Source organism: Lepisma saccharinum, chromosome 26 (genome assembly GCF_977018435.1).
Source record: "Lepisma saccharinum chromosome 26, izLepSacc3.1, whole genome shotgun sequence".
Lineage (NCBI taxonomy): Eukaryota > Metazoa > Arthropoda > Insecta > Zygentoma > Lepismatidae > Lepisma > Lepisma saccharinum.
Genome location: NC_139254.1, coordinates 8,904,509 through 8,930,364, shown reverse-complemented (window position 1 = coordinate 8,930,364; position 25,856 = coordinate 8,904,509). Strand labels below are relative to the sequence as shown.

The 25,856-nt window shown below is 41.6% G+C and overlaps 1 protein-coding gene across 2 annotated transcripts in view; it reads left to right on the top strand.

Annotated features, from left to right (window-relative positions):
* Positions 1-5,938, top strand: part of LOC145979439 (uncharacterized) — a 28,761-nt gene extending 22,823 nt beyond the window's left edge. Inside the window, exon 9 of one of the 2 annotated variants that reach the window (XM_083112340.1) lies at positions 1,536-5,938. In XM_083112340.1, the coding sequence (XP_082968466.1) occupies positions 1,536-2,413 (878 nt within the window). In that variant the 3' untranslated portion in view covers positions 2,414-5,938. Of the gene's footprint in view, positions 1-1,532 lie in introns of both variants that reach the window. The other variant, XM_083112339.1, reaches the window with a different exon arrangement.
* The last annotated feature ends 19,918 nt before the right edge of the window (positions 5,939-25,856 follow it).

The window sequence follows — 25,856 nt, the reverse complement described above, 5'->3', positions numbered from 1 at the left end:
TTTTGTCTGTCATCCCCGAATTTCAGAAATCACCATCAGTGACGGCGATTAGGGAGGCAGGGTGGATGGGGGGCAAATGACCCCCACTTTTTGCTACATTTGCTCCCGTACTATGCTAAATCTTATGTATAAGGGGAAAATATACTGTCCTTGTCCCCCAGATTTGGAACCCAATCGCTGTCACTGATCACCATTGTTGTTTGTCACAGTTATCCTTTGTTCTGATTTTTTTAATTGGCCCTGGGGAACCCTGGGGTGTAACGGTGGCCAGACATGATGCTGATCACATCATTCCAACTGTGGCCGAGATCGAGAATATATGGAACTCTATACCTCTGCATCACCCCATCTACCTTAATGGCATGTGTGCACACACACCGGGTACCTTTACCTTTTATCTGTGTCCATATATAAGAACTAATCTCCTCATATCCTCATATACCACACATGTATTTTTGCCGGAGAATTAAGAAATGTTCTTTCTTTTTTGTAGCTAATCAGTGGTGATTTATTCATTCTGTTTTGTTTTTTTTACTTTTAACCACTGTTATTTAAAAGAGATTTACCAACGTTTCGGAGGCTGCATCTGCCTCCGTCTTCAGGGTAGCATGTCTAAATGGTTGCCTTGGAGGATTATTCTAGGTGGCCTAGGCTCTACCGCATCCGTCGGTCACAAGGACCTCTAGTATATACAAAGTTGCAGGTAGGATTATCAGTGGCCAGGCTCCACTTCTTAAAATGACCACGTCAAGGTCACGATCAAGGCTTCGTGTGGCACCGTTAGGTTTCCACCTTGATCCCCGGGGACTGGACCGCCCCGGATTGCATGTCGATGGAGCCTAGGCCACCTAGAATAATCCTCCAAGGCAACCATTTAGACATGCTACCCTGAAGACGGAGGCAGATGTAGTATCCGAAACGTTGGTAAATCTCTTTTAAATAACAGTGGTTAAAAGTCCAAAAAAACTAGAAGAAATGTTCTTATTTAGAGTTGTGTGTTGGGAGAAGTTTTATTACATTTGCCCCAAATTTTGTACCACCATGTAAATATTCAGATTATCTAGATCTTGATTATTCATTGGTTTCAAAACACCTAGTTTTTCTTGTATGTACGCATTGCTTGCATTGTAGAATTATTTTCCTGTAGTTTACGGTTATTACAAGCATAAGAAAACAGTTTTTCGTTGTGACGTTTCAGGAGAACACATGCTTCCTTCATCAGACATTTATTTTCATTTTGACTAAAGATACAGTTATAACAATGGTTAGCAATTTTTTAAACAAAAATAATCCATTATGTAATGGATGTTGTCAATGTTACATTGTTGTAATATACCAACTCAACTGTGTTTTCTTATGCTTGTAATAACCGTAAACTAAAGGAAATAATTCAAAACTTGATATATACTTGATAATGTGAAATCATCCTCATTTCATTTGAAGCTATGTTTATTGTGTCACGTAGAATGCAGTGAATAACCTTATTATATTTATTAATTACTTTGTTTAGTGAATTCTTGTCTCTTTGCCAGGAGATGTGTACCGGTGTTCATATCCACACTGCAAATATTCAACGCCCAAGAAGTCACAGTTAGGGTCTCACATGCGAACCCACATGGGTATTCGCCCACACACATGCACAGTTTGTGGGAGAGGGTTTCTGGAGAAGAGCCACCTGGTGCGACACGAGCGCATCCACTTGAACGAGAAGCCATTTAAATGCCAGCAGTGTGACTATGCAAGCTCCAGGAGGGATAAGTTGAAGGAACACTTCCAGAGGCATCACAGTGAAAATGCTTCAGCCAAAGTCCCGTACAAGCCTCGTCCTCCGAGGAAGATAAAGTACGAGCAGATGTATATCGGTGGACGAGGTGATCCGCAACAACAAGAGATAGATCTCATGATGCAAGGCTCCCAGCTCTCGTCTCACCCCCCGACCACATCACAAGGGCACATCTCGGTCCCGCCACCCTCCGTGTATTCTTTCGAGCCTCATCATTCCAATCAAGACTTCCATCAGATGGCGCCACCGTCTATGTCACGTTCGCAGTCAAAATCTGAGGAGCTGCATGTGCCGCAAGCGTCGTCGACACCTTCGTCAAGCCATACCGTCGTACCTGGTGTGATCCCACGATCTCTGTCGAGCAAGATCGACACGCTGCAGGGGTTGGACTCTTCATCTCAACTTCCGCACCATGTTCTGCCACCTTTACCCAGAGCACAGCACCAAGTACCACCAACCATGATGCTAGATCCGCGGTTCCATGCTAACCCGGGACCATACGGGAGTGCTCTGGAACCACCAAGAAGCCTCCCAGTGTCTATGGCCATGTCTCCGGCAATACAGAGCCAGCCGGTTGGCCAGCATCCTGGAGAATACCCAGGACTTCAACCATGTATGCCATTATTTTGAACAAGGTTCAGTATGTAAATAGTAGTTCATTATTCGACCCTTTCATTCAGCCAGCATTGTTGCAGCAAATTGTGTGAAATTCAACAGTATTGTGCCAGCCTCATCAACTTACTATGTAACCAGTGATTATACAGGATGAGGCAAAAGTCAGGTTACATAGGAAAACAAATATGTGCATGCTTCAATTTAATGCATATGACATTAGTATGGTGTGAGTGATTAGGAAAATGGCACCTGTTATCATTTCTTTGAGGTGATCCAGGCTCTTAATTTTTCTTAGTATACACAATAGCCTTTATGTGTCCCCAGAAGTAAAAATCCAGGTGTGCTAGGTCTGGAGACCATGGTGTCCAACATATAAACACAAACAATACCACCAACGTAATCTAACTTCTGCGTCACCCTGTAAATTTGAATTCTTTGTATTGTAAAGATACCTGTTCAATTGTATTTTTACCTATTTTATCAATCACCATCCATCCTGATTGTAGCGATTGGCCTAGAGAGGTACATTATTCTACCACAATTTTCTTTGATTGCATTTTTCATCTTTATTTGCTTCTCAAGAGCAGTAGCAACCACTTAGGTACTTGAATGTGTGAAATTACTTTTGGTTATGATATGGCAGTTGTGGACAGAATGCTCAATAATGCCATACCAACAATATTACTGGTCAATATTTCTGTAAATATTCTTGAAGTTTGCTGTTTCCGCATTGGGAATTTGGGTGCTTTCCTGTTGATTTTGAAGGCCCACTGCCTTCATTAACTGAGGATGCATATTCCCGCATATCGGGCCTCCCTGATGGTGCAGTGGTAGCGTCGTTGCCTTGTAATCAAGGAGTCCCGTGTTTGATACCCGGTGGAGGCACAAGTGGTTTGGATCCCACTTTAAGCTGTAGATCCAGTCCCGATTAGCCTTACTGTGCATAATGTGGACTTAAAACACCAAATCAACCAACCAAGCATATTCCCTCATTTCCTTCCGCATGGAAGGTGTTGAATTCATGATGGGTGCTGTAAACACAGTTTTTGTATTTCATACGTGAAGTTTGGTGTTTCTGTGTTGAGAATAATCAGATAATGAAGGCACTGGGCCTACGAAATTAATTGGGGAAAAAACCAAATTTGCAACGTGGAAACACCAAACTTCACATGTGAAATACTAAAACCATGTTTACCGCATCCGTCATGAATTCTCTAATTTATTTCTACAATTCTGTGATGAATCATCAACAGTTATTTTTTTTAATGACTTTCTAAATATGCAGTATCTTTTCCTATGAGGAACCACATTACAGGTATTAGCATATACAGATGGGGGACAAAATAATATGAACACCTGTGAAAAAGTATGCCACATTTCACACCAGCAGTACAGCAGCAGCACCTGGCACTGAAGTCTGCCACCTAGTGGCTGTGAAGGGGAAGGTATTAGTCTGTCAACAGCAGTCATTGGTGGTGCATTCTTCTATTGTACGCTCTCAAGAGACGCTGCAATGTCAGACCTGACTAGAGTTCCAAACAGGCACGATTGTTGGAACACGTTCAGCTGGAGCCACGGTGATGGAATCTGCAAACCTTGTGGGGTGTGCAAGGAACACAGTATCAGCCGTTATGACAGCGTACACAACACAAGGTAAGATGGCATCTTCAAAGCACAACAGTTAACAAAAGACAAAGCTTGCTGCTCGGGAAAGGAGGGTGTTCAAGCCCATAGTGGCCCAAAAGCACAAGCAATCATTATCCGAGATAACATCTGAAATGAACAGGCATCTCCAGGACCCCATTTCAACCAAAACTGTCAAAAGGGAGCTCCATGCTGCAAATATTCATGGCAGAGTGGCAATTCGAAGCAGTTGGTGACATTATGTAATGCTGTCAAGCGAAGCCAATGGTGTAGAGCTCACAGAAGTTGGTCATCACAGCAGTGGCAACAAATCATCTGGTCTGATGAATCAACATTCACGTTATTTCAGACCACCGGGCACGTTTATGTGTGGAGAATGGCCCGAGATGCGCTTCATCCTGACTGCCTCTTGCCGACTGTGAAGCATGGAGGTGGGTCTATTATGTTATGGGGTGCGATATCTTGGCAGGGTGTGGGACCACTTGTTTTTCTGCATGGGAAGATCAACGCCAATCACTATCGGAGCATTCTGGGGGATCATCTTCATCCTTTTGTCCAGACTTTACTTCCTGGGGAGCAGCCGCTTTTTCAAGACGATAGTGCTCCTATCCACACTGCTGGGTCTGTCCAAACATGGTTCAAAGAACATGACGATGAAGTAGGACATCTTGAATGGCCCCCACAGCCTCCTGTCTTGAACATTATAGAACGTTTGTGGGGATATTTGGAGTCCAAACTGCATGCTCGAAGTCCACCTCCAGCCACACTTTAGGAATTGGAGACTGCTCTGGAGAAAGAATGGCTCCATATTCCCTTAAACATTGTGCATGACCTCTATGCATCCATCCCAAGTCGCATACTAAGTGTACTTCAGTCACAGGGTGGTTCAACCCCATATTAATAAAGATTTTCTCTAATTTCACAGGTGTTCGTATTATTTTGTCCCCCATCTGTATGTGTACATTGGTTGTGTTTAAGATGCTGATCTGTTTTTTAAGCTTGATCCCTGGATAGATCCATTTTCTACTAGATTGTTATATTCCTTAAAGATGGAACAGTATTGTTGAAAGAAACTTGCAATGTTTTATTAAGACTGAGAAAGTGCATGCATAAATATGTACGAGGGGAAGTCAAAAATTATCTACACTTTTGCCACAACTTTTCTCAGGTTGGCCACACTGCCTTCAGCGCTTGTGTGCTATAAGGTTGTACTTTTGTGGTCACGTGGCCGAGGTTTAATCTTAATTGTTTCCATTTTTCTTTCTTTTGTTACAGATTAAACATGGCTGCTCCACTGGCAATGTACACCAAGGAATAACAGCAATCAGTGATTAGATTTCTCTGGTCTGAAGGTGTGTCAGGAAATGAAATTCATCGCAGACTTTCAGTACATCTGATGATGTCAGAATAATCTCTTTGGATGATGAGTGACCATCGGTTCATCAGAATCATCTCTCAAGCTTGTTGAATCTTCCCATCAGAGGTGGAGGCTGATGGGATCCTACGCTTCGTGTTTCATGCTTGTCCAGCCATTTTTAAACCTCTTGATCCACTTATACACAATTTCACGTGGTAAAGTGCTGTCCCTGTATTGTACTGAAAGGCTGTGATGAATTTCAACCCCCGACATATCTTCAGACCAGAGAAATCAGATTGTAAAGGGTTTGACCATTCGTCCTGGAGACCGAAGTCCCCAGTTCGAGGTGCCAAACAACTCTACCGCTGGTCCGTAGGTTCAGGGTTCCGCGGCCGCCCGATTGGACGGTCGTCGGTCCTTGGTTCGCGTCCCCGGTTAAGGAAACACGATTCCTACCACCAGCTAACGGTTTAATTCCAGGTTCTTGTCACCGGGTCAGTTATTTACACCTCCGGCGGTAAGCCACGTCGTGCATAAAGTGGTGCTGTTATTCATTTATAGCAATAATAATAATAATAATTGTTGTAATAATAGAAAAAACTATAACCCTTCTGGTCAATGGAGACAAGCTATACAGCTTCAAACTCAGGACTAAAACCAAAAATATCGACCATACGAGGATATACATCTATACATACATATAAATGAATCAAGAACACCTGTAGGATAACAAATATATAGGTATATTCGGCAAAAATAAACACAACAATGATAATATAACACATTACTTGTACATATCCCCTCGCTCTCATTCCATCATGCACTCACACACACACACACGCTGCAGGGGTGAACACAATACAGTACTGGCCAAAAGAGTGTCAACTTTTGGTTTTTTTGCTGTAACTGAGGTATTTATTGCAAGAATTACACAATATTGGCACCAAAACATCTTCAAATGAATTACATTCGACTGATAACCGAGTGGTTCGGCAAACTGTGAAATGGTCTAAAAAAAGAACAAATTTATGTAAATAGAAAAAAATACACACCATCGAACATAAAGAAATATTGCACTTCAGTTCACCGGGAAAGGTCAAAACTGGTGTTGATCAACACAAAATTAACAAACAGCATCTAGTACTTTGTGGCAAAGCCTTTGGCGATGATGCGGCTTGGCAATGACGCAGCATGGAGTCGATAAGGTTGTGGATAAAATAGACTGGTATCTTCTTCCATTCCTCCTCCAACTGAGCAACCTTCTCATCAACATTTTGTGCTCTCTTCCCTGCCAGACAACGCTCCAACTCCTTCCACATGTGCTCAATCGGATTGAGATCCAGGGATTGGCTGGGCCACTCGAGAACATTAACGCGACGGCGGCGGAACCAGTTGCTGATGTTTTTGGATGTGTGTTTTGGGTCGTTATCTTGTTGGAGGGTGAAGGTACGGCCAAGGGTTTGGAGAGCAAATGGTCTCATTGTGTTCTCCAGTATGTCCTCGTACTGGAAACTGTTTATAATACCATTGATTCGGCATAGTAGGCCGACGCCATTGACAGTGATGCACCCCCACACCATCACAGATCCCCCTCCATGCTTGACTGTGGGAAATTGAAACATGGGATCAGATCTCTGGCCGACAGGACGTCTAATCCACACTATTCCGTCTGTTCCAAAGAGGCAATACTTTGATTCATCACTCCAGACCACATCTTTCCATTCGTTCCTGGTCCACGCCAGATGAGCTTTACCCATGCAAGTCTGGCCTTCTTATTCTTCGCCGAAATCAGCGGTTTCTTGACAGGCCGACGTCCATTGAGACCGGCCGCTTGGAGACGACGTCTGTTGGTCCTTCCAGATGGCGACGGGGTGGTTGGGAATGATAGCTCCCGAGCAATGTCGGCTGACGTCAGTCTGGGGTTGCTTCTGCTGATACGGAGGATGGTCCTGTCGACGTGTCTCGACGTGATCCTGGGTCGTCCTATATGGGAATCCTTCAACAACACCTCCCTGTTGCTTCCACCGCCTCAGAAATTCCGATACTGCACTTCTAGTGATTCCAAACTGTGTTGCCAGTTCCTGCAGTGTTCGCCCTCGTGCGCGTCCGTTAGCAATGCCTCTCTGCATGTCCGGAGACAGATTGGTGCATCCAAGGCGAGTACCCATACTCTGAAAACATAGAAATGTGTCATGCTGAACACATATTGGACAATGTCTGGTACACATTGTTACAATCATTAACCAGCATGGATAGGTACAATAGTAATTTTTCGGCGGGTTTTGTAATTCCTTAATATCATGGTGAAAATGGTACACTTCGACCAAAATACATGCGTTGAACATCAGAAACATCCTCAACAACATATCATGCGACGTTCATTCTCATCGGATAACATTGGCAAGAGGTATGCGAAAAAAACATGAAGTTGACACTCTTTTGGCCAGTACTGTATACCATTACATGATAAAATATCTAACCGCCTCTTTGGTTTATTTCCCGTGTACCTTCGAATTTGAGATTTCTATTAGCCCCTTAGGCTTGCTTTCAATGTAAATACGCGCGGCCAGCACTGTCACGTATGAGACGCGATTAGCTAGGCGTCATAGTTACCAAAAGTAAATAATAATTGACATTATACTTGTTGAGGAACTACTATACAAAAAGAATAAGCATACACTAAATGAGTGACAAGAGGAAATTAACTTGATTACAAGTACACGAGTGCTGATAATACAAACGACTGTAATATAAACTAGGATATATTAAAAAATGATTAAGTTGGCTATATTATTTAGTACCTAGTTTTCTAATACCTATATATATCAAAGAGCACGGTAAAAGTCAAATAATTAATTATATAAATACTCGGCGCGAGAATAGGAAAACAATAACAAATAGTAGGTCTTTTACATTTATAGAATTTCGAAGGGTGAGCGAAATGGGTTCTTAATTTTTTGAAGATTTATAGTACTTTGGATTTGATTGGCCAAAATAATTAGTAATTGCAGGCAACATTGTTCGATTTCATCTCGCTTTGTGTTATGATGAACCAGTGGCGACGTAGGTGGACAAATGTTCACTCTCACACATAAAGAAATAACTGGAGGATACTATACCGACTCAATGGCGGCGTGGTCCTCGTTGCGGCGTCCCGACGATACTCGTGGCTATGCCAGTCTGTCCTCCTGGCGGGCAAAAACTGTCTCTTCGACTTAGACGTAACATTAATTTTTCTTCCTTTTTTCCATCACGGCGACGAAGATGGGCGGAAAAAGCACCTCGCTTCCATCTGTCTGCTCGGGGCGTTGCATCCGACCGTGGCTTTAATGGCCGTTCGGGGATACGCAGGGCGTCGGGTCGTCTAAGGGCGGGCGTCGGGTCATCTAAGGGCGGACATCGTTTCATCTCTCTCTTTTCTCTATCTCTTCTTCTTTTCTCGGCGTAACATCCGTCTCACCGTTGTGGTACTTTCGTCTCTCATCTGGGTTGGCAATGCGAGTTGTCGCTGCGGCATGGCTTTCATCTCAGACGCCGTTATGCAAGCATCGTGGTGCGGTTCTCTTGACTTAAGGCGTCGTATAGTTAAGCAAGGGTCGTGACTTCTTCTCTTGGCTTCATGGCAGCAGTAATCGGAAACCCGAAGGTCCCGTCCCTCTCGTAGTTTTCAACCGCCCATGGTTATTCAATGTCCCTCCTTACAAAAAGGGAAAAACACAACAGGAGCACGTGAAACACGTAATTAACACGGCCTCAATTCCTGGCACTGTCACTGTGATCACGCACGACAATTAACACGACGGGGTCGAAAGGTTAAAACAAAGCAAAGTTCCGTAACTCGCGCAAAGTGACGCGGAGATGGTGTTCGGTCTGAATATGGCGCTAAACTGTGTCGGTCCTCTGGAGTCCAGGGGTATTTAAGGAAAACTTGAAACTTCAAAAATCAACCGCCTCGCAGTTCGTTAGCTTAGAAAAAATGCTGGACGGTGGTCTTTCTTCCAGGCTCGTTGTCCACTTGGAAGGTTTGGGGGTGAAGAAAAAAACAGAGCAGTCCTCACACGTGTTGCGAAAGAACTCCCCCTCGGTCGGCAACTCGGACGTTCTTTCTATTGCTGGACAAGTAAAAGTCACCCTTAGTGTCAAAAATTCCACAAGTCGGTATTGTTTTCCTACCCTCGCCGTCTGGAACCGAAAATCCAAGAAAAGCCAAAAAGCACAACTGGCTACAGAAAGTTGTTAAAGAGTATTTACGAAATTCGAAAATACACTCACATAAACTACAAAAAGACTGGTAACAAAAGTAATTGTCACATCTCGCCCCCCCTAACTTCAAAAAAATTTGTAGGCTTTAAAATCGCTCTCGGCTGGGGAGATTTTTTAAGGTTACATATTTTTTTAAAAACACCCTGTATATGAACACTTTTTTGAAACACCCTGTATATAAATACTACTTATATGAGCACCCTGTATATAAAATTTCACACATTTTTTTTTTATTATTCACAATAATAATACACAAGTAAACAGGGCTCAATAATACATAATACAAAAATACATAATGAAAAATAGCAATGATGTTAATAATATAGAAATAAGTGACATATAAATAAACACAAAACAAATCAAATTGTACCTTCTCTTCATAATGTGTCTTAGGTTTCCAATGGCGAATTGCAGATTTCGCGATACCTTTTCATCCAATCTTCCCGTTTCTCTTCAGAGCAGTTCCACCGTTTGCAATTCTCCACGTGCTTTGGCGCGAGTTGTTTTCCTGTTACGCAATCATCAAGATCCAAGATGTTCGTTGCAGGTTTGCCCTTACAGAAATATGGTCCATCGTACATGAAAAATAATTTCTTTATTTTTCCTTCCACCTGTGAGCTCAGGCCATGGTTCTTTACAAACACGAGATCTCCTTGCTTGATCTCAGCGCCAGCTCGCGGCGCCTTTTCATTCGCCTTTCTCCTGGCGCTCTTGGTACGCTCTATGGCCATCAAGATTTTCTCACTGAGTTTTGGGTCGCGGTCATCCTCCTGTAACCCGAAGTGACGTATCACATCTCTTCGTTGGACACTTCCAAAGTGAAGCTCTGCAGGGGTAAATCCTAACGTGTCGGACTCCGTGTTGTTGAGTAAAAGTACAACAGAAGTGACATGCTTGCTCCATTCCTGGTGGTTACCTTGGCAGAACACTCGCAGCAGTCGGTTCATCTCGCAGTGCATCCGCTCCACCTGGTTCGCCTGCGGCCTGTATGACGGCGTCCAGAGGGGGTTCACACCGTAAGCTTGAAGGGTATCTTTCCAAACACTGCTGGTGAACTGTGGCCCTCGGTCGGTGAGAATGCAGCGCGGTGTCCCCAGAAGTACAAAGTAGCAGTCGGTAAGTTTCTGAAGAAGACCTCTGGTTGTAATCGTTCGAACTGGAAACGCTACGAGATAGCGGCTGCACCCGTCCATGATCGTAAACAAGTATTTCATCCCGTCGTTGCTCCTTGGGAGTGGTCCAACACAATCGACAAAAAGTACTTCGCGTGGTCTTTCGGCTACAAACGACGTTGGGTTCTTCGCCGCTCTTGTGCGGTTTGGTTTTGTCTGCATGCATATGACGCAGTCACGGACCCACCTTTTCGCATCTTTCCTCATCCCTTTCCAAAAATAACAGCGTTCAAGGTGCCTCAACATTTTCCTGCCTCCAAAGTGTCCAGACTTGTCATGTGCTTCTTCCAGAATCTTGTTCCTTGCTGTCGTTGGTACACAAACTCGCAAGCGTTCTGGGTTGTGTACGTCGATCTTGCAAAGTATGCCTTTTGTTACGCAGAAGTGTTCAGTCACGTGCCGGCGGCGTCTGTGGTCGGCGGGTTTCGGACTCTCCAGGATATCGAAGTATGGTCCGAGCAGTGGGTCTTCTCGTTGCATTTCAGAGAAACGTTCGTGGCTGAAGCTCGTCAGGTACGGAGAATCGAACTCCATGAGGTTCACACACGCCTTGGTGAGCCCTTGTCCTTCGTTGTAACGAGATAATGCATCCGGGACTACGTTATCACGGCCTTTAACGTACTCCACATCAAAGGAATACTGCTGCAATTGGTGACTCCAGCGCGTGAGACGCTTGCTCCAATTCTTGGCACGATGTAGCCATTGCAAGTTCCGATGATCGGTCCTCACGATAAAATGTCCTCCGGCTAGATACACGTGGAAAGTCTCAACTGCCCACACTATTGCCAGGCATTCGAGTTCGCTCACTGTGTAGTTACGTTCCGCCCCTCGCAGGGATCGACTGGCGTACTGTATGATACGTATCTCCCCCTCCTATTCTTGGTAGAGCACCGCCCCAAGCGACGTGATCGACACGTCGCTCTGGACGTAAAAAGTATCAGCGAAATCAGGGTGGTAAAGCCGAAGTTGCTCACACACAGCATGTTTCAAACTCTCGAGGGCTTCTTGATGTTCCTCCTTCCATTTCCATGCTTTCCCTTGCTTAAGCAGATCGAAAAGGGGCGCTGCAACCCCGCTGAAATTCGGCAAAAACCGCCGGTGCCAAGCAAAAATACCTAAAAGGCGTTGTAATCCTTTTCGGGTTGTCGGTGCTTTCAAGTCCCGGATCGCCTGAAACCTACTTGGGTCCTGCTTTACTCCTTCGCTGTCAATGACGTGGCCTAAAAAATTCACCTCACTCTGGAAAAAAGCGGATTTTGATAACTTGATGGTCATGCCAGCTTCTCGTAGCTTCTTAAAAATGATATCCAGGTGCTCAACATGTTCTGCAGCGTTATTAGAGAAACAGAGAACGTCATCTACGTACCAGAATCAAAACTCTCGTACCTCGTCTCCTAGCACTTCTGCCATTGCATTCGTGAACGCCTGCACTCCATTCGAAATTCTGAAAGGAACGACGGTGAATTCATAAAGATTGTCTTCAAATCCAAATGCTGTGTAAGGCATGCTCTGCTCGGTTAACCCAATCTGCCAGAATCCGGCGAGTAAATCAATCTTCGAAAACATGCGCTTCCCATGGAAAAGTTGCAACGTGTCTTGTAGCTTTGGTGTTCTTATTCTCTCCAATTTGCAACGTCTGTTCAGCTGCCGGAAATCTCCACATATTCTCAGGCTTTTATCAAATTTTTCCACCACTAGGAGTGGGTTTAAATGTACAGAACGCGACCTCCTTATCACACCCCAATCTAGCATCTCTTGTATTTGCCGGCGCACTTCCTGACGATGGTTGAAGGCTATGGGATAGGGCTTGCTGACAACGGGATCATCCCCTTCGACGTGAATATCATGTACATACTTTGTGCATCTCCCTGGCCGTTCATCCAGCACAGCTGCGTTTCCCGCAAGTAAATCCGCAAACATTTTCTTAGTTTCGGTAGGCAGATTCGCACACGAAAGCACGGTGCGGTCAATTTTTTCTTTCAATTGAACGTCGCGGTTATCCCCGTACAAAAAGCGACGTGTGGCCCAAACTCGGCTTCCTCATTCCTCTCGGGTTCCTTAAAGCTCACATCGAACCTCTCGTTGGCAGTATTCAGCGTCACAAAGTGCCTTCCAATATTTAACACTGATTCATACCTACTAAGGAAATCCATACCAATTAACATGTCAACCGACAGGGAGCGAACAACGAGCACTTCAATTTCTACCATGTGCCCGTTCAGGTATGCAGGAATGACGGCGTGTCCAAGCGGTTTCTCTCTTGCCTTACCTGAAAAATCAACGAGCTTGAAGTCTCTGACGTGGCGAAGCTGGGCTCGACGAACATTCTTTGTAATACGCTTCCAAGTAGCGCTCGAGCACAGACTCGCTTCTGAACCTGTATCCAGGATCCCTTCAACTATTTCGTCGCCTACTTGCAGCTCAACGAGCGGCGATTTGGGAGGCCAGCTATCTTCACTTTTCTCTGCAGCATCCTCATCTTCGAATGGATGATCGTCCAACCAGACGGCGCGAACCCTCACGTGTGCAGTCTTTCCGGCTGTCGTGCCACTCGGCTCTTTCTGGGGCGTCATAACCAGATCGTATCCTGTATCCGAGCCCTGATACGACATGTTTAACGGTTTCCCGAACGCTGAAGTCCGGAAACGCCAGGTGTTGGAGAATTACTTCTTGTTTGCACCTGATTTCCATCCCTTTGCGGTTGATTCATCCACGAAGGTCGCTCTTCTGTCCTTCGGTCCGACTGCGGGCTCCTTGATCGACCGTGGGGTCGGTAGTAACCATCATGTACGTGACCTCGTTGAAAGGTACCGTCCCGGTTACCCTGTGCTGTGCCGCACGGCGGTCGACGCATATTTTCTCCTCCACGTCTGCCTCTCTGGTACTGCCGCCGTTCTCTCTGTGGCGAAGGTGGTGAGGGGTGAAAGTTTTGGTCATCGGCACGTGGAGCATGGTGCTGTCCTCGCTGCACCATCTGAACTCGCTGGCGTCGGTTCCGGCCGTGACGATCATCTTCTCCTCTGGGACGCTTATTCCAGCGCTCTGCCCTGTCGCGTTCTTCTTCTTCTGAGCACTGGTACAGGTTCTCCAGCGTCAGCGACATCGAGTCGGGGTCGAACACACAACTGCCATTAAGGTGACGCCGAACATCTTGAGGAAAATGATATATCAGCGCCGCGATTATTTCTGGAGCCGTCATTTGAGGCTGCAGTGCCTTGAATTCATTATATTTTTTCCAGAATTATTGCGCGTACGTAACTCCCGCGTTTCGGTTGTACCTATCGTTGCGCAGTAACATAGGTACAAACAGTAACATAGTTAACATCCGTTCTACTTGGATCGGCCTCTGAAAGTGTCTCAGGAACATCTCCCGGAAAGCTTCATAAGATGTGAAATGACTTTCATTCGTTTGAAACCAATTTTTCACCCGATCTTCCATCAAGCCTCGCAAAACCAGGATCCTTTCATTATTCCCTAAGGACAGCTCCTCTGATGTAGTTTCAAACCCTTCTAAAAATGCAGACGGTAAAACCCGATCAGCCCCGTTTAATCTTTTGAAATGGTTCTTGTATTCAAGTGGAAAAATAGCTCGCCTCGCAATTGTGGGTGCCGAATAATGAACTTCGCAGCTGGTGGCCGCTGGTCGAGTGGGTAAACCGGGGAAACTCTCATTTATCGCCGGCTCATTGACACTTATCAGTTCAGTCGAAGGGTCTTCATTATTGCTGGTGGCCAAAGTACCTGGGTTTGTCCTCGTAGCCGTGGGCGTTTCTCGTCGCTGAGGGTGAGAAAGGTCCAAAATGTCCATTCTTTTTTCCAAGGCTTGAATCCTTTGCGAATGGTCATCAATCTCGCCTATTGTTCTCGTCACGTGCTCTCTCAAACCTTCCGAGTTTTGGTGACAGCTCGCCTCAAGCTGTGCCGAGGATTGTCTCATAAGTGCCAGTTCCTCTTCCGTGTGGTCTGTCCGTCGCGACAGTGTTGCCAACTGCTGGTCATGGTCATCAACACGGGAATCCAAGCGAGCGATTTCCGCGGTGAGTTTCTGCTCACTGTCTTGCAAGCGCGTGGAAAAACGTTCAGTCATTTGTTCCACCGAAATACGCACCACTTCCTGGAATCGGGTCTCAAGTTGATCGATTCGCTTTTGTGTGTCTGCATGCTCCGCCCGGATCAGCTGTCTTATCATCTCGAACATCCTGTCGTTGGTGCCGGCGCCATTATTCAATGCATCATCTGTTTTTTCCATCGGAGCGACTTCTTCCGGGGGGGAAGGGGTCAGCTGATTCAGGTCTTCAAAAGGTGGAGTGGATTCAGTATTTACCACTAAGCCCCCATGTCCCGGAGTTCCTGACGAAATAGCACAAGTGCTACAGCGCGTCTGCGCTTCGTTCAACGGGTCCATTTCACTTAATGGGATTTCAATCCCGCAAACTACACAATTCCGTGCTTCGCTCATCTTTCGATAAATAATTTTCTCACTTCTCAATTTCATTAGATATTTAAAACACTCACTACGTCCTGAGGTCGTCAGAAAATAGGTCTGCACTTCAAAAATATATAACGCACTACAGAAAAACAATACAAACAATTACCTATCAAAAATGCAGAGAGGAGGGCACGACGGGTCCTTTCCTGCTACCTTGTAGAAGCCTAATGAAAATAAAAACGACGCGCACACACAAAAAATGCCACTAAATCTGTATAACATACTTCCTTGAAATATCGCCCTTGCCGATGTTTGCCTACATAATTGCCCTTTACGTTAATCAAATTCGCGCCGAGATAACATAAACACCGAATACTAAATATGGATATCAATAAACATAGCAAAATACGTATAAAAACATTTCAATGCTTACTGAAAAATATTATGGAAACACGATTCCTACCACCAGCTAACGGTTTAATTCCAGGTTCGTGTCACCGGGTCAGTTATTTACACCTCCGGCGGTAAGCCACGTCGTGCATAAAGTGGTGCTGTTATTCATTTATAGCAATAATAATAATAATAATAATTGTTGTAATAATAGAAAAAACTATAACCCTTCTGGTCAATGGAGACAAGCTATACAGCTTCAAACTCAGGACTAAAACCAAAATATCGACCATACGAGGATATACATCTATACATACATATAAATGAATCAAGAACACCTGTAGGATAACGAATATATACGTATATTCGGCAAAAATAAACACAACAATGATAATATAACACATTACTTGTACATATCCCCTCGCTCTCATTCCATCATGCACTCACACACACACACACGCTGCAGGGGTGAACACAATATACCATTACATGATAAAATATGTAACCGCCTCTTTGGTTTATTTCCCGTGTACCTTCGAATTTGAGATTTCTATTAGCCCCTTAGGCTTGCTTTCAATGTAAATACGCGCGGCCAGCACTCTGTCACGTATGAGACGCGATTAGCTAGGCGTCATAGTTACCAAAAGTAAATAATAATTGACATTACACTTGTTGAGGAACTACTATACAAAAAGAATAAGCATACACTAAATGAGTGACAAGAGGAAATTAACTTGATTACAAGTACACGAGTGCTGATAATACAAACGACTGTAATATAAACTAGGATATATTAAAAAATGATTAAGTTGGCTATATTATTTAGTACCTAGTTTTCTAATACCTATATATATCAAAGAGCACGGTAAAAGTCAAATAATTAATTATATAAATACTCGGCGCGAGAATAGGAAAACAATAACAAATAGTAGGTCTTTTACATTTATAGAATTTCGAAGGGTGAGCGAAATGGGTTCTTAATTTTTTGAAGATTTATAGTACTTTGGATTTGATTGGCCAAAATAATTAGTAATTGCAGGCAACATTGTTCGATTTCATCTCGCTTTGTGTTATGATGAACCAGTGGCGACGTAGGTGGACAAATGTTCACTCTCACACATAAAGAAATAACTGGAGGATACTATACCGACTCAATGGCGGCGTGGTCCTCGTTGCGGCGTCCCGACGATACTCGTGGCTATGCCAGTCTGTCCTCCTGGCGGGCAAAAACTGTCTCTTCGACTTAGACGTAACATTAATTTTTCTTCCTTTTTTCCATCGCGGCGACGAAGATGGGCGGAAAAAGCACCTCGCTTCCATCTGTCTGCTCGGGGCGTTGCATCCGACCGTGGCTTCAATGGCCGTTCGGGGATACGCAGGGCGTCGGGTCGTCTAAGGGCGGACGTCGTTTCATCTCTCTCTTTTCTCTATCTCTTCTTCTTTTCTCGGCGTAACATCCGTCTCACCGTTGTGGTACTTTCGTCTCTCATCTGGGTTGGCAATGCGAGTTGTCGCTGCAGCGTGGCTTTCATCTCAGACGCCGTTATGCAAGCGTCGTGGTGCGGTTCTCTTGACTTAAGGCGTCGTATAGTTAAGCAAGGGTCGTGACTTCTTCTCTTGGCTTCATGGCAGCAGTAATCGGAAACCCGAAGGTCCCGTCCCTCTCGTAGTTTTCAACCGCCCATGGTTATTCAATGTCCCTCCTTACAAAAAGGGAAAAACACAACAGGAGCACGTGAAACACGTAATTAACACGGCCTCAATTCCTGGCACTGTCACTGTGATCACACACTCACGACAATTAACACGACGCGGTCGAAAGGTTAAAACAAAGCAAAGTTCCGTAACTCGCGCAAAGTGACGTGGAGATGGTGTTCGGTCTGAATATGGCGCTAAACTGTGTCGGTCCTCTGGAGTCCAGGGGTATTTAAGGAAAACTTGAAACTTCAAAAATCAACCGCCTCGCAGTTCGTTAGCTTAGAAAAAATGCTGGACGGTGGTCTTTCTTCCAGGCTCGTTGTCCACTTGGGAGGTTTGGGGGTGAAGAAAAAAAACAGAGCAGTCCTCACACGTGTTGCGAAAGAACTCCCCCTCGGTCGGCAACTCGGACGTTCTTTCTATTGCTGGACAAGTAAAAGTCACCCTTAGTGTCAAAAATTCCACAAGTCGGTATTGTTTTCCTACCCTCGCCGTCTGGAACCGAAAATCCAAGAAAAGCCAAAAAGCACAACTGGCTACAGAAAGTTGTTAAAGAGTATTTACGAAATTCTAAAATACACTCACATAAACTACAAAAAGACTGGTGACAAAAGTAATTGTCACAAGATCACTGATCGCTGTTCTTCCTTGGTGCACACTGCCAGTGGAGTGGCCTTGCTTAATCTGTAACGAAAGAAAGAAAAATGGAGCAATTAAGATCAGACCTCAGTACCACAAAAGTACAACCTTATAGCACACAAGCGCTGAAGGCAGTGTGGCCAACCTGAGAAAAGTTGTGGCAAAAGTGTAGATAATTTTTAACTTACCCTAGTATTGTGGTATGGTATGTGATCTGAATGGTATTGTAAATAATATGTATAATATTGTAGTCTGAATCAGTATGTTAATGTGTATGTGTATATATATACAGTATATGTTGTAGATTCAGTCAAAAGTTTTTGGTTTTTACTCTTGTCATCAGTATGTGTTGACTGTGTTATACAAGCATTATTTTGTCAACTAGTAGTTTTCTTACAGATCTACAAACTATGGAAAATTCTTGGCCTAAAAGGCTTAATATGCAGTATTGATGTAGTGATTGAATGTTTTATGTTCATGTTGAACAGTGCAATGTATGTTAAATGTGATCATGTAATGTAAGAAATATTTTAGTTCCGTAAACAGACCAGTACGATGTATAGAGTACCTTATGAACTCTGTAAATGAAAAAACAGTATTGTTTTATTGTAAATTCTATGTTTTATATTAGTTTGCTCTATCTTAAATTACTGTACAGCAGCAATTTTAAGTTCACTTTCATTGGATTGTGACTGATAGTGGTTTTCAACCTCATGCAAAAGAAAAAAAATCAGCAATATAAGATTGCTGGTCTTGTTAGTATAAAGGTTCTAAAAGCAATGTAATGATGACATTAACAGACAAGTTCCATAACAAATAAATACCAGCTGTTTATTTTACACTATATTTGGAAATGATAAATTTTTATCATTGATTGTTTTGTATGGGACACTATTGGAAATTTGGTGAAAATAAATTATGTCACAACAGCCGAGGGGGCTGTTGCTTTTGATATAGTGCAGGGGTGCCCACAGGGGGGATTATGGTGCAGGCTGCGCATCGAGATTTGGGAGGGGGAGTTTCCCCTTCAAATAATATAAAATTCAACATTTATATATTTTTCCAAAATATGTGTAAACATTTTACACCTTAAATGCACCATATTTAATCCATCAGATGAAGTAAATCAAGTATTTAAAGGTATTATCACAGAGGAGGGGGGGGAGGAATATACAACTCTCACATATTAGACCTTAATTGACACAAATGTTTTGGGGAGACAGTATCCAACTCTAGGTCTTAGATTATGGTGGGTATTTTAGTTGGAGGGGGATTGAGCATTAAATTGAGGGGGTATCCAATTCTTCTGTATAACTATTGCCTTAGACTGTTGCGGAAATTCTGGTGTGGAGACTGAGTATTAATCTTTTGGAAGAGGCAATATCCACTCTTCAATATCAACAGTAAGTCTAAAATTGGCATGAAAATTTTGGTGGTAGGATTGAGTATTAAATTTAAATGGGGAGATATGAAGCTCTTGATAAAGGGTTAAATCTTAGATTGTCAAGGGATTTCTGTAGTGGAGAGAGAGTTCGAACATTAATTTTTGGAGACTGTATTTAGCGAAATGGTATCCACACGTTTTCAACCCCGAACATGCCAAAAGAGAAGCTGGAAAAGACTAAATATCTCGATCGTAAGAAAGTATTGACACCCCATTAAATTAATATTGTTCAAAGCCTGCAAAGAAATTGATGTAAAAATTTTCTTTTTAGCTTCGCTCACAATGATGTGTTGCAAGAATGCGTGTTTGGCACTTTACTGAGGTGAATGTGAAGCTTTATGCTATAGCTGCATTACAAGACATAAAACAAAATTCTCGATGTTCATTAATAAGGTCACTTCTTAAAATATTATACTTAGTGTTGGTACACTGCTTAATTTAAAGCAGTTGCATCATTTTGAACAAAAATATATCGAATCTGCATTTGCACTGAAGATAAAATCCACATAATTACTGTTATGGTTTATTAAAAAATTATATTTACCCCAAGAAAACGGGCTGCAGGTGGAAGGGGGGGGGGGGTGAGTTCTTTGAAAGAAGAACTGTATTATATTATCGCCCTGAGCTTAAGAATTTCTAGCTAGGGTTCTGTAATGTCTCGTGAAACAATAATTGAATCGGGCATATGGCTGGAGCATGTTATTTGGTTTGCCAAGATTGAATTTTCTATTTTTGTGTGTTTTATAAACCCACTCACAAACACTATTTATAAGCATATTTACGTAGTTTAATTTACTACATTTAACCAATCAGTGTGCTAGCTCTAAGTTTTTTCGAAAATCAAACAGTTAAAATATATGGACGGTTTAACATGGTATTTCATTCAAATAGACATCAATTATTATGCATTCAATCAAACAATTTTGAGGGGATTATGAGGAATGATTTTTGGGGCGGTTTTGAGGGATGCGCACCCCTGTTTAGGGAGGAGGGGGAGATCAATTAGTGTTCAGTAAAGATAAGGGAAAAGTTACTTTCGATAAACACGCTTTCGTAATTAAATACTTTGTGTGGATTACGATACAGTTTGAGGACACAATATGATTTTGGGGGGAGACACATGACATGATTTTGTGGGAATGCACCATTTGCCTTGGGGGGGGGGATGGGCACCCCTGATATAGTATATTGTTATCTTTGTTCTGATTGTTTCTTTAATGTTAGTAAATTGTAATCTTGTTTGAATATTTAATAACACTGCTCAGTTTCAAACAACTAGAAACATTATTTGTCAGCAGATGTAATATAAATGAAACTATGAATGCTTTATGTGAGTTTGAAAGTGCCGTAGGAATATTTTTATAGAAATTTTCATGTATATAAATTAATATTATCAGTGTTTTTGTCATTAAGTATTCATAACTTTTCTAGTCTTATATTATGACTTCATTTTACTATGCATCATTTTGTGATAAGGTTGTAAGATATGTTTATTTTCACGTACACATCTCCATATATATATGTATATTTTTTCAAGATATTTTATACTTCATATAGTTATTTTATATTTTATTTGTATGTCTGCTGATTTTATTGTCTTAAAGGTTATATCTCAGTGATTAATGTTCAAGGATTAAAGCAATATTCACATAGAAAATTTCTTATTTAGTATAACAATGGTGGAAAAGTGACAGAAATAATTCCGTAAATGCGGCACGTGACACTTTCTTGTTATTTTATGTAAATTTAAATATGGTACTGTACAGTGAAGTAGAAAGGTAACCCAGCGCTATATACCGCCAGTTTAAAAAGTAACTAAGTTACACTTATTTATATTTTTATGGTGATAAAATTAGCTCGCATAACATGTCTCGCACACAAGTTGCAAGTGGATTTTCCTTTTTTTGACTCTGGTATGTTAAAATGAACATTTTGTCTTTTTTTTTTTTTTGTTAGCAGATCATAATTTTGATAATTACGCTTGAGCCAAAATGCTGTGGCAAGTCCTTGATGTTTCGCACAGATTATTAGTTTCATTATGTTCTAAAATAAATGCAAGGGGCACATGCAATAGCGTTTTTGGCAATAAAACTATAGGTGTGTTTCATGTCACATCAGGATGCGCACAGCCGCCATGTTTGCGGCCAATATTTTGCTCATTTATAAGGAAATATCCACCATGTAGCGTTACATCTGCACAAACTATATGCCTGTGTTAGGATCTTCCGCCTGCCCACTTGAATTCCGTATGCTTAACAGATCTGGCTTTAATCATGTCTGCTCGAAGCCCTGGCCTATAGCTAGAATTGATCTCCAGGGAGGGGAGGGAGGGGGTTGTAATCCAAGTCCATTTTTAAAAAAATGTAACAGTATTAAATGAAGATGTGTGTGGGGGGGGAGGGAGTCATTAACTTATATAAAATTTATAAATATACAAATACTACATTTTTCTACATCTTTTAAACCATCTCTTGAAGTGTTAATTGATTGATACTGAAATTATCCCTTACAATAGAAGTTCCCAAACTTTTTCGTTTCATGGTGCCCTAGTCAAAATGTGGGCCTATCTTGCACTTCCAATGCCCAATTAGTATGGTTAGGTTGCTTGCCTTAGTTAAAAAATATACACATATTTCAAATTCAGAAACATTTTACATGTAAAAGGTACTAAATAAGCAAATATTTGGAACAATATGTAATCATTTCAGTGAAAATAATGTAACATTTCGCGGTGCCCCTAAAACCCAGCCACAGTGGTGCACCGTGGTACACACTTTGGGGACCACTGGACACTCAATATTACTTTAGATGATACAAATATGTATATCACACACAAAAAAACGCACAATATTCAATCAGATTGCCTACAGTACATTTCACCCCCGGCCGAAGCAATGACACTCCCCTTCGTTCCCAAAACTTGGGAGCTGTTGACCCTTGATGCAGATGCGAAGGGAATTTGCATGATGACATCAAAGTCACAGATTTCTGTCTAAATGGGAGGTCGCAAACAGGGACAAGGAAGGTACAGATAAAGAATTTCCCCTATGAATGAACACAAAGTCTAGATAATGTTCTAAATACTTGCAGCTACTTAGGCTTCTGCTCATAAACAAATAAGCGAATGTAATGGTAACAGTTCGTTATATCGGAGACACTTTCCTTCAAATTTACAGGAGAAACTATTTACTGAAATCAGTTTCTGTAGCATTGTCGAAGTTCTTCGAGGTATTTTATTTTGCAGAAACTGAAAACTTTACCATAGAATACTGCAGAACAAGAAATAATCACTTTTTATGTAAGGAACTTGCATTTTCTGTAAAGCGACAACATTATGCCGTTGTTTCCATTATGTACCTGCAGATCGCGCGAGCGTCGAAAGTCACGCGGTCTCACCAGTATTTCCAAACTTGCCTTTTTTTTTCTACGAGAATTTTTTTTTAACTATGCTTACCTTACCTAACCTAACCTTGCCGGAAATGGTCCATGGGGCTATCCGTCAATGATTTATGGGGCTATCGTGAATGGTTTTTTAGGGCTATCGTGAATGGTTTTTTGGGCTATCGTGAATGTTTTTTTTGGGGGGGCTATCCGTCAATGGTTTGTGATGACATAATGAACACGAAAGTAGGTATTTTTCGGTTAAGAAGGTTGAAACACTGCATACCCACTCCAAATTGACAAAACACAAGCACGACGTGCCATGATCCACAGCTGTGTGCGCCATATTGTATGTTCCGCAACGGAAGAAAGAAACCAAAATAATTACTCGTAATGTGAGAAATCGATGTTATTTTCGTGTAAAAAGCATAATGGCACCTTCAACTATGTTCCGCAATACACAATTCGTATGTACGAACACAAAATATCCGATTGTAATGTGTCTCCGATATAACGAACTGTTACCAATGTAATAGCTGCTTTTCATGTTCTGTGGATTTATCCTTAAAATTGTGAGCTGTCTAGATTTTCACTCTAGATTTGCAAACAAATTATACAAAATAGTTTTACCTAATGTCAAGGGGGCTGATGGCAGTGCCCCTCCTGGCCCCTGCCTGGCTACAGGCGAGTCGAAGCCACAATGCAACAATTTGCGGCATATGAAAAACACCTTTGTGACATGTGAAACACCTATAATTTATTTTTTTTGTCACAATTTTAAGAATCAAGTCATGTATTTATTTCAGGTAATCATTTTGTTCAATATATGGCTGAAATCTGACAAAAGAAAATTTTCTTCCATGCAAAAATATCAAGATAAATAACTTAATTTTGTTAATAGTTATTTGGGAGGAAATAACGTAGTATAGAGGATACACTTCCAGGGAAATGTGAGTCGAACTCCGAAAATTTCTGACGGTGTTCCAGAACCATTTCCAGTTTCTTCACCAGGAATGTTCAAGAATTAAGACATTAAAAAAGTTTAAAACAAGAAGGCAGGATCATGCTGGTAAGCAACTTGGGATAGGTTCTTCTCATTTTCCTACTCGTCTGCTCTCTCCTCACTTCATGTACCATGCAGACGAAATGCATCCATTAAAAGTTACTGCTTTTGGCACAGCCTGGGGAGATTATTGCAAGTTTGCTCACTTTTCAGAATATTTATTTTTATCCATTTCAACCAACAATCTTAAATCCCCATCCTGCCTTCTCATTGTACACATTTTTAAGTATCTTAACACTTTTTTTTAATGCCTTAATTCCTTGACATCACTGAAGAAAGAACTAGAAACAGTTCCGATACTTTGAAAGGAAGATTTCGAGTTAAACCGTTTGTAAGATTAATAAAGTAATATGGTTAAAAACACATTAAGATCACCAGTGTAGTGTATGAGCTTAAAACATCAATGATTTGAATGGATTTTTTTAACTTCATGGGAGTGACAACATATATAATTACAAATAATCTGTAATATCAGGTTGCTGCTTTGAAATTAAACTTTTTTTTTTTTTGGAAAATCATTGCCGAGAGAGATCAAAGTACAGAGGTGCTTAATGCACGAATGAGCACGCGATGTATGTCCAGATAGGAAAGATACAAGTAAAATTATTAATATTGCTCTTTGTCATTCATTTCAAAATAAATGGAAACTAAAACAAAGCATAGATAAATATATTAAAGTTTTTTATTCTTATGTTAATAAAATTCAATGTACACTATGAATCCAAAACTTGATTTAAATGCATAACATTTTTCATAAAATATACAAGCAGTGTCAATGGAAGGTATCAAATTCTGCCTGCATCAGTGATCTGCCTTTGAAATCACATGGAGGGCCAAAGGGGAGGAGCAAAATTAATTAAATTATGTGATTGTCGACGGCAATGGTAGACCTGATGAGGATATGGCACTGGATAGCTGTCAAAGATTTGGGTGGGCCATATCTTAAAACAAATGTATTTTTATATTGACATTCTTATATCAGGATCCAAACCGGAAAGATGGCCATGATGCGTATCATTATCTATACATTTTATTTTATGACATTGGCCTGTTTTTTTTCTGGACAGGGTGAGTTCTGCCCCATTGCAAATGGCAACATTTAGTCGCAAGTGAGACCCAAAATAATTTTATTGTTGCAGTATTGTTATTTTCTGTAAAAACAGTTCTCAAACTGAGCAGTTCTACCACCAAAACATTATCATTACTTTTTATGTGGGTTTGATGGATCCCTCTTCTAATGCAGTTAATGTATCTTTACTGTCTGAATGACCTCTTTGTATTTTGGAAGTTAGAAGTTTCTGTGTTTTCTAACTCCCAAGTTCACTATTTTCAAATATGCAGTATTTAATAGTTATAAAAGGAAACTAGTTGGTTCACCTATTTAGTCTTCATTTTATATTTGAAATTGTATGTATTTTTTTCTACACCTCACTACATGAATTTACAATATTTTGTGTGGATACGTATAAACAAAGATCATTATGCAAGTCTTTAAATTAGATAAAATCATGTAAAGATGTTAATAAATATGTATATACAAATATTATTTCATTCATTCTCAACTCAAGCTTTTATTCATAATTGGGAAAAGAGAGACGTGGTAGTATATAAATATGGAGAAACTAGTACTCACTTTTATCCGCAAAGCAAGTTCCAATGAGGATGGTGGTAGTGGCCACTGAAATTAATCGAAAAAGAAAAAAACAGCTTCGCGGATAAAAGTGAGTACTAGTTTCTCAAGCTTTTAAATATAAGATATCTGTTCTGTTGTCTTATTTAGTTATTGAGGTTAATTCACAGGCAGTGCTCGAAGTGGAAACTCCTACCTGGGGGAGGGGGAATGAGTTTAGGAAGAGGTGGGGATGCATGTATGGATCAACATGTAGCCAGTGCAGTAGATGGGAGGATTCTTTGTGATAGCATCCCCCCATTTCAAGCACTATTCACAGGTTAAAAATTTAAAAAAAGTCTCATCTGA